The sequence below is a fragment of the Phlebotomus argentipes genome, unplaced genomic scaffold (genome assembly GCF_947086385.1).
Source record: "Phlebotomus argentipes unplaced genomic scaffold, Phlebotomus argentipes genome assembly contig_39, whole genome shotgun sequence".
Taxonomy (NCBI): domain Eukaryota; kingdom Metazoa; phylum Arthropoda; class Insecta; order Diptera; family Psychodidae; genus Phlebotomus; species Phlebotomus argentipes.
The window spans coordinates 1,675,429-1,691,682 of NW_026776182.1; the positions used below are offsets into that span (position 1 = coordinate 1,675,429).

The window sequence follows — 16,254 nt, forward strand, 5'->3', positions numbered from 1 at the left end:
GGAAAGGGCTTCTCGGGGAATGCGACGTGGCATCGGAAATACAAAAAAAAATCAGTTTGTTTTCATTTTTTCCAGGTACATTTATTGTGGGAGATGGAACTCTACTACACAACATTAAATGATACCCATTGAGTTTAATATTGAATTTATCCATATAATACATACATATATTTTATGTGTAGTATATGTATTTCATCAATAGTAGCTTTATAGTGTCAATTATCATTTACTTCTCTGGCTACAGTTATATTTCTCATCTAAATACTGTCGCTTGTTCATCATCATCTCATCTTCTTTGCTGAAAATTTTCACATTTTCTCCACCTTCTTTGCCCCCCTCGATGCCCTTCAGTGCATATTTTTTCTCTCTATATTTTTCATGGGTCGAGGAGCTAAAGACAGAGCTGAACAGAAAAGTACTGACAAAAAAAATATAGTGTCAAATAAAAAATAGCGGAAAACAAAAATGCAAAAATATTATAAAACCTATTCGGGTTATTATTTTATTATTCTTTTCTAAAAAGTAATTATATTTTTGTAGTATAAAAAACGTCGGTAACCACAAGTTTAGATACAAATACAAAAAAAAACTAAAAAAAAGGAGTCTAAACAAAAATTTCAATTTATATTTTGGTCATTTCTCTACGCTATACATGAATTTATTGTAACAAATAAAACTGTGAAACGGAAAAATATACATAAAAAATTGGAAATAAAAAGTCAAATAACGTACAAGATGCCCTTAATTGACTAAATTAATTAATATTTCTATTTATAGTGTTTCTTCTATCATTTTTTCTCATGTATATTTTAATTTATAATAATTTATAATTAATTGTATAATAAATCTTTAAGTTTTTTCTCTCATCATTTAAAACGCTCAAGAGGACTTTTCTCATATCCTCGCGCATTTTTCCTACTTTTCACATCTATTTATAAGAATAAACACATTTATTTATTATTAATTGATAATTAATCATATTTATTGGCATTCTACTTTTTGGAACTGACTTGTTTTTCATGTTTTTTTTTCGCTACAAGATTTCTAATCTTTGAAATTTTGTGTGCCATTTTATAACAATTTTTGTCATAGGTTTTCTTTACACAATATTACAAAATAAATCATCAAAAAACACCAGAAATTTGATATCAATGTGAGATCTTTCTGATTAATTCCTGAACATAAGAAAATATACATGGAAATCTTATTATTTTTTTTTGTAAATGTTTTCAGTGTGAGAAGTCTCAACAAAATTTCTGTGGCCCACAAAATGTTAGTGATTTTTCTCACTTTCACTCTCTCACTTTACCATCAAATTAATCACTAATTCAAGCACTTTTGGAGTTTTTCATCATGTTTCATGTGTTTCTTATTTAACAATAATCTTAGATTTTGTTACGTTAGTTATTCTGGCATAAATAATTTACGTTCTTTATTTGGTCCTAAATACAATTTGCGAGATTTATCTATTTACACATTTTGCTTTGCTTTACACTTGCCTAAAATTCACCTCATCATGGTGTCGCCTTTAAAAAGACAAAGTAATAAACTTGCTCACAGTGCTCAGAATGCTTTTTCCCACTTCGCACTAAATATGACTCGTGTGTGAATTTTACAGCACGTGCCTCACATGAAATAATTCCTATTTTATTTTTACTCAGAACATTGAAGAGAATGCGCCAAAGGGATGAGATACGGGAGAGTGGTTTACATTATCATCGGTAAAATATCAGAACATACATACATATGTATATATTTTCTGGAATTATGAAAAAATGCGACACAATCAATGAACAATTTTCCAAAAAAAAATTCGCAGAAGAGCGGAAAAATAGACTTTTTCTACAGTGTTGCACGGAATCTAAGGGCAGCAGAGACAGAAATCGTGATTTGAGATATTGTTTGAAAAAAAGAAGAATTGTAAAATTGTTTGTCATGCATTTTAAATTAACTAACTTCATTTTCGATGCACAATACCATTTTTTTTTTTAAATTATTTCCTAATAAAGTAAATACTGACCCTTTTATTATTTAAAATAGAAGTATATTTTCAAATGCATTTTCTATTTTTATTTACTCATGTTGTACCCCAAAAAAAGATCATGATGAACGGAAAAGTAAACTCAAAAGCTCCTACATTAAAAAAAAACATTATGCAGTCCGCTCCATTATTTCTGTCATTCCTCAGTGGCTTCTTTCTCTCATTCGTGCCAATTCCTAACCGCGGCTCTGTTTGCTTCATCAACGATTTTCACATTGATTTTACGCGTGAAAAATTTCCATGAGAGGAGGGAGAATTCAACAATACGTACGAATGATTTTTCGTCTCCCCGCTAGCAAAATGTTTATGCTTTTCTCTTTCATTTTGTTGGCAAGAGGGGCGGAAGAGGTTTCAAGGGAAAAGCGCGGGATTTTTGGCGCGCGCGATGTCGCATTGAGGACGTCAATTGAATTGCAAAAGCGGTTGGATATTGTTCACGTTGTCCATTTGCATTTCCCCCCTCGATGGACTCTTTTCGGGGATTCTAATTAGTTAGTATTTTAATTAGATATGAGCAGGGCAACAGGTGTCAACTCTTGTTACAATTCTACCAATACACGCAGACCACAACACACTCGAAGAATTGATGCGTGAAAGTTTTATCATCCTCTTCTTCGCTGTGTCTCTCTTTTCTCTTTTTCACAGCCACGAAGTGTCTTTTGGTAGTCTGTTCCGTTTTTTCGCTTCTTCCATGCCCTCTCTTGTGCTAATAAACTAACCCGCCTTGATTTCTCTGATTTATGTACTCTCTTTTTTTATTCCTACCATCATTGCACCTAATAAATAATATTGTGTGGATTTTGCTGTGTATATAGACTGCAATTAGTTTTCAGTTGCTAATAAACTGTTTCACTGTCCGCTGTGCATTTTTGCATCTTTCTTTCCTTCATTTTCGCTCTCAAATTTGGAATATGTCATAAATTTACAGGGCAATTCTGTCAATAGAACGTCTTCTGCTTCAATTTAATTAAGCTATCTCAAATTATGGTATTTTAGAGCTTATGCACTGAGCATAAACAGATTTCAACGGCGTTTCAATGTAGCGTTTTCATTTGAATTATGACATTTTCACTGATGCCGAGCAGTCACGAGTTCAGCCGAGTGACCACTTTTGACACTAATTATCTGTCAATGTCATTTGCATAACGTTCAGCATAACAATTATGCCGAAAAAGTAACAAAAAGTGGATAGAAATTCGTCTATTCTTCCGGTTAGCAGTAATTTATCCAGTCACATTACGTTTTACACAACTTTATATAATTCCTTATTAAATAATATCACAGCTCAATAATGTGTTGTGTTTTCGTACAGTAATATTCTCGGGCTTCTCTTGGCGTTATTCATTCTTCCCACTCTGGAGGGTGTTCCTCCAACCACTCTTATTCAACACTCCATTTAGTTTGTGGCCCATAAATAGGGCACAGTGTGGCATTCGATTGTTATCAAAGTGCAATATAATTTTTTGATAGTGCACCTTGAGCTTTTTTCGGCGGGAAAAATTGACTTTCGCACCAACATTAATTGCTAATATTTCATTGAGGAGTTTTGTGACATATTTTTCTGTGTCATGGCGAGTTATTAAGACCAACTTTTCACTATGGCACGTCGACAATTTTTCACCTGTAAATCTCTTCAACTCTTGCGTGTTGAAAATCGGGCCGAAGAGGTGTACAATTTTGGAGAGTTTGGACGTTGTCAAAGACAAAAAAGGCAGTATGTATAAAAAGTGAAATATACGCCTTATAATGTGAGTGTTTCTCGAAATGGTTGGAGTGAATGTTTTGCAACAATGCACAATTGAGTAGAGTTGGAAGAAGAAATGAAATACACCAGTGGATGCCGAGGAAGGGATAAAGTAGCAAAAGTATTGGCGACGCATTGAGATTGCACGGTAACATTTCGCTGTTGGATTGCTGAATTGGCAATGCTAATCGTAATGGATCGTATTCCACCCTCCCGATCCCAATCTGTTAAGGCGCATTTGTAATTTTTTTTTTCTCGAATTGTGGGTGAATTTTGGAAAGAATTTACATCGCAAACCTCTTTTGGACATCATGCCAAAGCGGTGATTGTTAGTTAATATACTGAAAATCACCGTAAGGGGGCCTGTTTCACGTCTCCAGCGACGCCACGACCAGGTTGTGGAATACACCGTTGTCACTCATCATGGCGGCCTGGCCACAGGAGTCACCCAGTCGCAGAGTCTCCATAATCACCTCAAACTCGCGCTGATTCTGGTCCAACTCAATGTCCGTCTTGGGCCGTTTCTCCGCCACCAGCGGACAGTCATCGATGCCAGACAGAAGACGCGGGCTAGGTAGGTAGAATTGAGACAAAGCTTCACGCACCAGCCGGTCATTGTCCTCTTCCATACGCGTCCTCTTTCGTGACACCAATGCCTTCTCCAGCTGCTCAGCGCCCTGCGTAATTTCAGGGTCCACGAGTGGCATCGCTGCGTCTAAGGCGTTGATTTCACGATCCAGCGTCTCAAGATCCGCGTCCGTCGCAGAGGATACACGCTTGGGCTTCACTGTTGTGGCGGGAACATCACAATTGTTGCCTGATGAGCTGCTGATTTGTGAAACACTGTCCATCTTGGACGTCTCAGATCTGAAAGATGGAAAAAGTAGATAAGATTCCAATCTTCAACTACAATTATAACGATTGATCAAAGCCTATGATGACAGTTTATAGCATCCTTACAAAATTCAATTAGTGTATTAGGTGTCAAGTTAAGAAATGAAGAAAAATAATGCAGAACAGCGTATAAGAACGTAATTCTGACTTGTATCTACGTAGTTCAAATACAATAGAATTTGTTTGCAACGCTAATATATTGCTCGATAGTGAATGTATTTAGTGTTAAACGTAATAGTTGAGATTTCTAAGAAAAGTTTATCAATCAGATAAATTCTTAAGTATATTTCTTTCATATTTCACCGACAAATTTACCATGAATTCATTGCTTTTCGCTATAAAAACACCTTAAATCTCCCGCTGTGGTGTAAACCCCGTGTCTTATTGAGCAAGAAGTGTGTTTTTCACTGTAAAGCATACGTCATCACTTTAGCACACATCACAAAATAAAATTACAGTATCTTCTCAGTGCCAGAGAATTGGAAAGAAAAACAACTATAGTGTCGTCAGTGGCAGGGAAAAAAGTTAGCGCCATAGAATCACATTCCAATTACGTTGCTAATATTAATCTATTCACAATGTAATTTGCGTATGAGCGCTTGCCATTCCCCGATCGCACACAAGAGCAAAAGCAAGCCTTCCTTGTTGCTTTTTGCTAGTGTGCTCCAATCCCGAAAATTCCATTGAAATTTTCAATGTAAATATGTGTGTTTCAGCTGAAGTCTTATCAGTTGTTTAATTGCCAAGTTATTGCATGAGCTTAAATCAGGGAGAAAATGTAATATTGGATGGCAGAAAAAGACAGACGTGACGTCGTTGTACTTCAACAAATTCACATTCCTCTCGCCTCGCCTTTCCCACACACTGTATATGAGCAACACATATGTATTTATGTATGTATGTACGTTACATTATGTAGGAATGAGGTCACCTAATCAATTGCTAACACGCAGTCAACCAATATTGTAGAGGTTAATATCATTTTTATGTCCACAATTTCCTAAGGAAAGTCTTGAAAAGTGTGAGGCAGTCAGAGAAGAAGCGATTAGCAAAGAGGATAACAAAGTGATTTATTTTCATCATGAGTATTCCTTCACTTCGTAGTGAAATGAAACACTGAATTTTCCATAAACAATATAATTGATCAGTTTTTTTTCTTCCACTTCCCCGAACAATCGGCAGAGATTGAGAAGTGCAGAAAATCACCGCAGTCTCTGGGTAAATTAGCAACAGAGACTCAATCGAGAAATTTCCTTGGCGAAATAAATCACTGGCATGAGGTTCTTCATCACCTTGAGCTCTATTTTCATGCCAACCTTCCAGACTTGCTCTTTTTCTTTGTCGATACTAAAACGGAGAAGAGAAGATTGGAAAATACTGACACACTGCATCTCGCGATTGTTTGCCTACATTGCAAAATCATCTTATTGATTTTTCCATTAGGTCTCTTAATGCGCACTTTTTTGCTCTTCAGTCTATATTTATCTGGTGGATTTGTTTGATGCATCGCGAGAAATACCTTTAATTGAATTTGAATTAGCACGCACATAAATTAGCGCCCAATTTGGTGCACAGTTCACAAGTGGGATTGCCAATAGAAGTGCCGCAAATAGAGGCTCGCTCTCTCGACGTAGTGCTTCGTGTAACATTTCGTGGGATGCAGATGGATTTAATTTCAGTGATATTGATATTTGCTTCTACTTGCAAGAGGACTATTGAGAAAATTTAAGTTTTCCTACGAAATTTCTGGTTCAATCCTCTTGGAAGTAAGCTAGACTTTCAAAGGAATCTCTACACTTAATTTGCGTAAGTTTCCCTGAGAAATAAGTCAATAAAGTCATTTTCCAATCTCCATTTTCATCGTGAGAATTCACACAAATCCCTCGTTGGGATGCAAAGCTGAAGAGGAACATTGGAGAAATTCTCTTTAATTATGCTCCCGCCAAGAAATTCATTCCTCTGACCGTTTTATACTCGAGATTGTGCAGCAAATTTTTATGTATACATTTATCATTATTCCATAAATATTACTGTTCATTTTTTCCACTTTATGTTCATGTGTGTGAAATTTAAGCGAGAAGGGAGAATGAAAGAAAAAAAAGACTCAAGTGAATAATAAACACTAACGGTGAAATTTGTTAATTCAACTATATTTTGCGTGACTTCCAGTTGGGATGTTACATCCTCCACTTCACGGAGTCTCTTTCTATGCGCGTATCAATGGGGCGGGTAGATAAATTACAAATGACGGAGAAGGGGCTTTCCCGATAGAAAAAGTCCGATATTCATACTGAAATGGAGGTATCGGTAGTTAACAGCTTATGTTGTATATTAATCTGATCTAAGGCATAGCATTTTATTGTTGATTCCATCTCAATTTCTCACGTCTCCCCATTTCACCTTGTCCGACCACAAGCGTGCGTCTCAGTAAGGTGCAAGGTGTGAGTGTACCTGATTGGTTCCACTATCAGAAGTGGGATTTGCGCGGTGTGTCTTTTCAATGTAGTGCAGATACCCCATTTAAAATCTCATGGGTGCCTATAGCTCTCCGCGGTGTATTGGGAACCGCTATTGAGTGGCTGGTTCACTGACTACAGAGTCCATGGTGAGATGTTTTATAGTTCGCCAAGAGACGAAAGTATTATGTACAACCTTTTTACTTCGCGTTCTCTCTGTCCTCCCCAGAATACACCTAACGCTCACTTCCCACGTAGGTGTTGTGCCACTCACACTCCACCGTCGATTTCTCGGCGATTTTCCGCACACATACATGCTTCTGCACGGGTAAATCCACTAACTTTACAGTGGAACACAGCTGATATGACGAAAGACATATTCTTTTTTGCGCGCTTTGTTTATGTTTTTTCTCGTGTTTTTGCCTCAATTTCAATTTTTTCTCCCCTACCACCACTTTCTATTCACTATCTCTCTTCCTTCCCTCCCCCCTATCGCGCTCTCAATAATAAGATGGTATTAGATAGAGTGAATTTTCATAGCACATTTTTTGCCATACTAACCATATAGACAATGAGTGCAATATTATATATATATATATGATGTATGTATATATAGTCGGATATTTATTGATATAACACCGCTACAATTTCCAAATAGGACGACACAGTATAGAAATCATCAAACACATTCAAATCAGTGTGTGAGTTTTCTTTTCGCCACCGCTTAACTTCTGACTTACACTCTTTAGTCCCGTGGAGCGGCGAAAAAAATCTTCTACGCATAGAAAATCAGTAAATTAAAGCTAAAGTGGTATCAGTGGCATGCTGTTGGTCTTTCACTTTAACTACAACACAAACTTGAACTGTCCACTATTGTCCCAATCCGCGTAGACAAATATTTTTGTTTATTCCAGAAATTATTTAACGAAAAATGTGCGCAGTTTGTGAATCAATATGCCACTATATGCTCTCTGCCTCGCGACATCATAAAAGTAAACAACCGTCGCGGTGAAGTGTCACAAAATTTGTATTCATTATGCTTGGAAGGAGAATTGAAACGACACATGGATGATATTACAAGGCGACTTTTGTGAGGTGACAAGAAAGTGGAGTGACCGAATCCAATGTTGCGCTTTGGGACCCAACTTTTACCACCGTCTCCCCGTCATAAACTCGCTCACTGTCATATTTTTCTCCCAGATAGTAAAATGAAATTAACTCTCAAATTTACTACTATACTCGCACCATATGACACTGTCGACAAAATACTAGAACACTCAATTAATCTTCACGATATATAACATCAAGTGAGAACTGTCGCCTGCTATTTTTCCCAAAATTGTTTCATTATTATTTAATCAATAAAGCATTACTATTCATGATAAAAAATGTCATACTCGACTGAAGTGAGGCATATCAAAAGTGCTTATCAATTAGAAAAAAAATTACGAGTCTCAGCGAGTTTTCTTCTTAAAGATATATCATGCATATGCAAAGTGTCATATTTTATGTAGAAACTAGCGAGATCCACTTTCAGTTCCAACAGTGCCACTTTATTCCATCGTATGGAATTTGCTATTATATGCGTATTATGAACGATGTGTCATAATTTTTCCCTTCGACATATTGAGCGATGGCGACAAAAAGAAAGAGATCAACGGGAAAAATTGAACCAGAAGTAGTGCAATGAAGCAATTTGCTTTATTAATTTCACGTTTCCTATTTTGCTCGGCGAGACTCCATTTCTAATCAACGAAGCGATGCTATGCAGGGTCCAAGGCACCCACACTCTGTCCGCCCAAACTACATGCTCATGCCGAGACGCGCGGGTATTGTCAAAGAGATGAGAGATGGAAGTCGATTTCAAAACATATTCTCCAACTCCAACAAAATTTGATGTGTGCTTTCAACTCTGGAGAGATATGCATGTTCTATTTGCATGCAAGATGAGTAATTATCGATTACGAAATGTGTGATATATACATTTCTACACAGAGTTGAAAACTGCCACTTGAGATTGTTCGCTGAATAATAAATTTGTACACTATAACTCATGCGATGAAGGGCGCAGTAAGGGGAGAGAAAACTTATAGCTCACCACTGCCAATATGAAGTACAGAGTTGAATAAAAGAGAGTCACGGGGTGATCAAGAGGAGTGAAATGTCGGTACGAAGATAGGGAGAAAATTGTTCGAGACTACATTTCTTTTCTTCACAATTCCAATACACAGTAGAAATTTCCATGTATTGCAACATACATTCATGTTACAGTGAGAAAATCCTCAACTATCAATCTCCCTTCTTAGGATCATCATTGCCTGCAGAGTCTCTAACACAGCCATTTTGTCTAACACTCATTTTTTTCATCTTCTGAACTATGAACTGTGTCCCAATTACTAAAAATCACAGGATATTCTTAATTATTGCACGAGGGCACATCTTAAATGCTGACCACCGTTCAGTCATCAAATATTTATCGCTTATCGATATAGGTGTTGCCCAGAGATGCGGAAAAGAGGTCATTCAGGAGCCTCATCCCCTCACTTGTATGTGTAAAATGTGCTCAGCGCACCACCCCTTCTTTTAGCCTCATCACAAATTCCTCAAGGCAAGGCTGCGTTGGTAGAATAAATAGACCTTGGTGCTATACATGTAGCAGGAAACTAAACTAGTAATTTTCGTACATGTTGAAATTATTCACAGCTTGAAAATGCGACTTTGAAAAAAAAACACCACCACACAATCATAGTAACACCAGACATTTCTACGCACCTTTTCTAAGTGCAATTATGTTGGTTTGAAACATCTGTGTCAATTTTCGCGATATCACAACTTACTCTCTATATTGTCTTGCCTCTTTCTTCTGCACTAAAGCAGAGAGGGAAAACTATAACAAGTGTCAAATGCATTTAATAGCAATGATGATTGGAGTTATTTATATTCCGTGAAAATACTGCACCGCAGGAGTGAATTTGCATGCATTATGTAGTACGTGCTAATGCTCCTAAAATTAGATGATCGCGAGCTATTTATAAGTCTGGCGTTTAATTAATTTTGTATAAAATGTAACAATTTTATTACGTTCTCACCCAACTTATGTAATATCCACATCATTCTCCACCGTATACTTTTTCACCCAAGAGTGTGAGATGAGCACTCGTACGACGTCAACGTCGTCATACTTGTGTTAACCACCAGTTAGATAAATTTTCTTCTTTTCCTTCTCTCCGGCTGTTCTACATTTTTTCCGTCCTCCTCTGATTCTCTTTCGTGTCCCGCGCACGTCTTTTCAGCACAAAATACTCAATAGGAGGGAATATTTTTGAGGAGGGATAAAGACGGAGAGGAAAAGAATCTTGAATGAATATCAAAGAGACAACGACCCCCACACTTAAATGGATTATCACACTTGATAATCTTGGTGCAAACTAAGCTATAAGACATTCAGTATCAAATTGATCATGTGGTGCATGTGAAAATCACGAAATTTCAAACTAATTAGCCAAGTCATTCGGATAGAATCACAGTAGCTCAGTATTGTGAGCGTCACACAATATTTTTCGCGCCTTTGTTCATCCCAACTGCTGAGGCATATCGTTAGCCAAGTGACGACAAAGTGTCGAATTAGTTGAAGCAACAATCAATAAATTGACTGTGATAACCGTATCTCATTTGTAATGTTTAAGGTTTATTTGATAAAAACACATTTGTCGTCTTTGATGCCTCTCTCAGCCTGAAACCTCAACTACATTAAACAGAAGCCCCCAATACAGTCAATTATTGAATAATTCTGAGTCGAAGCGACTCGAGGGGAAGCACATCGCATCATAGTATAATTTCAAGCTATGTGGAGTTGCTTAAAAGTAGTAGGTGTATATGGTGTAGCAACAAAATCCATGCTAATTCTATACTTTCTATATTGACTGATATTGTGTCTGTAACAGACCCAGGAATTTAATACGAAGCATCATTCGATGTTGAGATATCGAAATGCCTCAGAACTTTTCAACTAACCCGTCCTAGCAACTGACAAAAGTCCAGGGGATTTGGTAAACTGATAGAGTGGGCAAGAGCAAAAAGAATCTCAGCAGAAAAGTTTGCCAAACGGATAGAATGAGTGGGGGTGCGTCTTGTGAACTGAGAATTGTAATTTTGCCTGCACTCTGAAACTCCCCTCCCCGATTACAGTTCCCGAAAAACTTTCGTTTCTCACGAAATGCCACTCGTTGGCAATTGTCGTGGCACACATCTTCAAAGGACCTACACTGCTCGCTTTCGTTTGAGCGTCTCTCACCCCAGTGTGATGTAATTATGAGGATTTTAATAGGGCTCAGTGAATTGGTTTCCCGAAAGGCCATCAACGTGGCAGTCTGAACAATTGAGCTTTGGGGCGATTTACCCGAAAAGTCGCCCGAAATCTCGATGTGCCATCGGTGATGTCACAGAACGACAGCCACTCGTCCTATGTTTCCCACTGAAAATAATCTACCGCAGTGCCGTGGCGCTACACCGTCATCATAGGCAACGGTTTTATGTAACTTTCGGTACGGTACTTACTTTGGTAAATTTGCTAAATATCTGCTCTGCTTCTCCCTCCTCACTTCATCCGTTAGCCGTGAATATGTGTTATTGATGCAGACACTCCGTCTCAGATTTGCCTCAGAGTCCTTAATCTTTTCCAGTTTATGTGCACACAATTGTAATATCCTTTTCCTCTCCTCTCTCAGGCGCAATTTTGCCGAAATCATCGGCACCCGTGGCCTATTGTGGCGTAAAGGTGATGAACGCGGCGGTCCGAACATATCCGAATCGTCATCGGAAGCATTTAGCGTGGTGGTGGGGAGAGTCATGTTTGCCAATGTGTGCAGATGATTTCTCCTTCACTTGCTTGTTGGCTCTGTATTTGATTTTTTGCTCGCCTTCTACCGCTTTAGCGTTGTGGCCCTCCTCGCGCTCTTTTTTCACAGTGTTATTTATATTGTTGTAGATGTGATAATATAGTAACTATATACTGTTGAGATATGGTTTTCCCTCTTAAGCGTTTATGGGTTTCTACGGTTCGTTTGTATATGGTGGTACAATATTTATTATTTAATAAGAAATTACTTTTTCCCTCCTCTTACTCCTGTATGTGTGAAAATATGTTTCACTTCGTCAGGGTATGATTGAGAAAATCCCTTGGATTTCTGCTCTTTTTATGTCAGGAGCGTCCCTTGTTCAACTTGGGGTAGTATCACAAAATTCGTCTACCCGTCACTCCCTCTCAAGTCGGGGTAGTAGGTCTTCGGGTGCCCTTTGCCTGAGATCCGAATCAGCCGCGGATTCACTTACGCTCAAAATGAAGCGTAATTTTATGCAGCATTCACACTTCACGGCTGCTCTCCTCTATGCTCCATCGACAGCTCGATTCGCGAGTGTGTTGATGGTCGACTGTTAACGAGGGACTTTCTAGCTGGCGGTCTCACGCACACCACTCAGGCTATACTTAAACCTGAGGGCATTTAAACTAGCGAGAGAACAGTGTTCACCTCTATCAGCTGTTGAACTGCCTGAGCCTGATAGTATGAGAGATCGATGCACTTGGTTCTCTCTCCCCTTTAGGTTCCTCCGCCTAATTTTTCACCTTGCCAAAAATTCTCATCAGTACGCGCCTCTGTATTCAGTCCTTTCACTATTTGCTCAACACTGTTTCGTTTCTATTGTTGTGTTTTTTTTTCTCCGTCTACATATATGCCTTCCAAACGTCTGTATCAAGTACACCGCCGAGTATCCACGGTAAATATTAAATGCGGATACCTTGAAAGTTTATCGCTCACTTATTTCCGATAGTAATTGAATATAAATTGTGCGTGACAATAGCTCACTTCTCGCTCACTCTTCCACCAATTTCAACTTTATTCACAATTGCTCCTTTTGTGCCAATTCGCCAGCACAACACACTTTTGATCAGGAGGCTTTTGTTGTGTCCTAGTCTCTCAATCTCTTTGTTGGCTGTTGCTTCTTGCTGGCGCAGACTTGTTAATTGTGGTGTGACCGCAATTGACACAATTTGATCAAATGTGTCGCTGTGTATCCAAAAAATCCATATAATATAATAGGGAAAACACAACACACTTGAGAGTGAAAAGCGGCAGCATTAAAATGTGTGATGTGTATATTTTGGTATCCTAAAAATAGTCCAACCGCAGCATATATAGCTCCTTCGCTTAAGGTATACCATACAGCCAATAGACTTCACATGCACTATCTGCTATTTTTAAAAATCCTCAAGTCTAAATAACACACTGATAGAGAGCATCAGATGGTGAATTGCTCTATTCACTTATTTGATATTACACTGCCTGTCCCGTGGATGATTGCTGAAGTCCACGACAGAAAAATTGGCTCAATAAGTCACACCAATCACTTAAAATTCACACTCAAAGAAGTACTGTTCGGCCTTGCCGCTAGCCTTTTCTTTTTCCTCTACTTTATATATTTTTTTGTCTCTTGCACTTTACGCAGAAGAATGTAGGTTACGTTAAAAAAATTAAACGTATGTGTGGAGCCCAATTTGTTGTGTTAGATTACAACATGAAGAAAAAATCAAGAACATGGAGTGTGGAGAGTGGAATAAAAAACACTCGTTGACAAACAACAGTTAAACTTCTTGGAGAAGTGTCAGCACGAAGATTCAGCAAAAGCACATCTTCTAGAGTCCATTGTCCATATCACTACTCCACACACGGATCTTATTTTTCGGATTTGTCAAAATATTATCAATAACTCAGATATAGTTTTTTCACCCTCGAATGAGTATTATTCAGTTTTTACTCTCTCGCAACTCTCCTCGCCTCCGTTTTCAGATTAATAGCTTTTCAACTTGTGTGTCTACACTGCACACAAGAGAGTAATGTGGTGCCTGGGGTGGGGGTACCCTATCGCTTGAAACGACTTTCGAAACACACCACGTCGTACAATTTTGCGTCTTCACTGATGGAGCGCTTTCTTCAGACTGCTATGTCGCTCGCTCCCAAGTAGCCGACATTGGGCGCTATGCTGCTGAGCTGCTGCTCCGACTCCCATACACTACGTTGCTATCCGACTGCGTTAACTCGCTCAACTCTCTCTCGCTCTCACCGCACACACTCACGCTCTCGTGGGCCCTCACTTTCTCACTTGATGCTCGCGAGCAATGCCGATATCTTCACTTGATTCTCTCTATCTGGCACGAGAGGCAAATAAAATTTCAATTCACTCACACACCCCACCCCATGTGTAGTGGTGTCCTTGCTCTCCCTCTCTCACTCTCTCGGCGAGTGGTGGGGGCCATGAGCAGTGGCATTTGTGTGTGCGTGACAAGTCAGTGGTAATAATTATTATTTCACATTTATGACTTCAGAAGCGATTGTGCGCCTTCAACAATATGATACACACGGCGACAGCAATTCCGTGTAGTATCCACTTCACTTACGCCTTTTATGCGGATATGCACTGAGCAATATTCTGTTCGCCCCGAGGAGGATTGATATGCTAAAGAAGCGAGCGGCAGCACAACAGCTGTCAGCTTAGCAGCCAAGAGCGTGCTAAAGGCGAGTAGCAAGTAGATTGAAAATATGTCCTCTATGTTTGATGCCTATGACGCGGCCACTCATTTGGCCATCGTAGCCAATTTAGTGACGCAGAGAGTGAGAGGAGAGCCAATTGAGCGCGACTACAAAGAGATGGTGATGAGAGCATCTGCCATAGGGCCAAGTGTGATCTATGGTACAATGTGTCATAATAGTGATAATTAATGATATGCGACACTCCCGAATGTAAATTGCTGAAATATCGACATTTTACCATTTATGGGAAACCCGACTGAGACACTAAATCACTCTTCTTTCTGCGTCCGAGAATAAGAGGCAAAACTAACACAGACCAAAGCTTTAGAGAAAAAAAAACTCTCACCACACGTTTTCGACTCAACTGTGCCACTTCACGGTCTAACAGCGGATATCATCAGAGAGTTTGTGGTTGGAAATTGATAAGGGGGAAATTCATAGTATTTTCCCAAGCATCGATTCCAGTTATTAATTCAGATCAGAACAATATTGGATATTTGGGTAAAATTCAACACCACCCCGATAAATGCTCCACCATATTTATAGTTTTAACTGAATAATAATTTATCGAACCTATTCATTTTATGTAATATAATGCTGATAGTCATCTCACAATACAATTCTCAATTTACCTGAAAAGTCCAGAAGCGAGACAAAGCAATGACCAATCCTTTTTTTTAAGTGCATAACAATTCTCTCTCTTTTGCCACTTTGAAACGTCACAATCAGGTAGTTAAAGAAGAAAACCACTCGTCTATGGATAGTTTTAAGTAGACGGGCATTGCCTTCAAGGTTGCCTTATTGACGGAGCTACTTACCTGACAATCCGGATGTTGTAAATATCTTCTAGTTAATCTTAAGCAACAAGCGAAACACACTTTTCTGGAAATCCACAACCAAAAATATATTTCAATTTATAACGTATATTATTTAGGGTCATCTCTCTTTTCAAATGGCACACCAAGAAATATATGGAATGATTTGAGAATAAATGAGGAAAGCTGTACTTGTACATTATGAAGTGGTCCAACCAGAGTGACAAACTACTGCCAGGATTCTGGTGTCTGGAAGCATCCATGAATGCCAAGCAGAGACTCATGAATTTCACGTGGGTAATTTAAAAGAAAGAGACCCTTAACTTTATGTAAAAATGAACTCATTCTCTGTCCTCTGAACTAAGTAGCCTCAAACCCCCCTCGGCACTTTTTCTAATTTCAATAATGTTGTTTGAAAAATACAGTGAATCAGCGTTACGCGTAAACCACCTTAAAATATCATGAGCCAAATCCACAAGCAAAAATATAACCAAACTTTTAACCATCAAAAGATTAAATTTTTGTACATGTATGTACATATGTATGTATTAAGCCATTACGTTGTCACTTTAATTGGGGACCTTACGTATGATTATATCACCCGGATAAAAAAGCGACTGGAAATCAATCAAAGAATTAGACTGTCGATTGATATTCATTAATTCTATTTCTTCGTCATTTACAAATACACCATATCATGTAACACATTAGGCATCTC

General features: G+C 38.4%; 1 protein-coding gene across 1 annotated transcript; it reads right to left on the minus strand.

Annotated features, from left to right (window-relative positions):
- Positions 1–67: 67 nt before the first annotated feature.
- LOC132263703 (uncharacterized) lies at positions 68–14,198 on the minus strand. The gene is made up of 2 exons (XM_059763619.1): positions 11,693–14,198; positions 68–4,652 (listed from the first exon to the last, which is right to left on the minus strand). The coding sequence occupies exons 1-2, from the start codon at positions 11,983–11,985 to the stop codon at positions 4,154–4,156; spliced, it is 792 nt and encodes a 263-aa protein (XP_059619602.1). The 5' UTR covers positions 11,986–14,198; the 3' UTR covers positions 68–4,153.
- Positions 14,199–16,254: the final 2,056 nt, after the last annotated feature.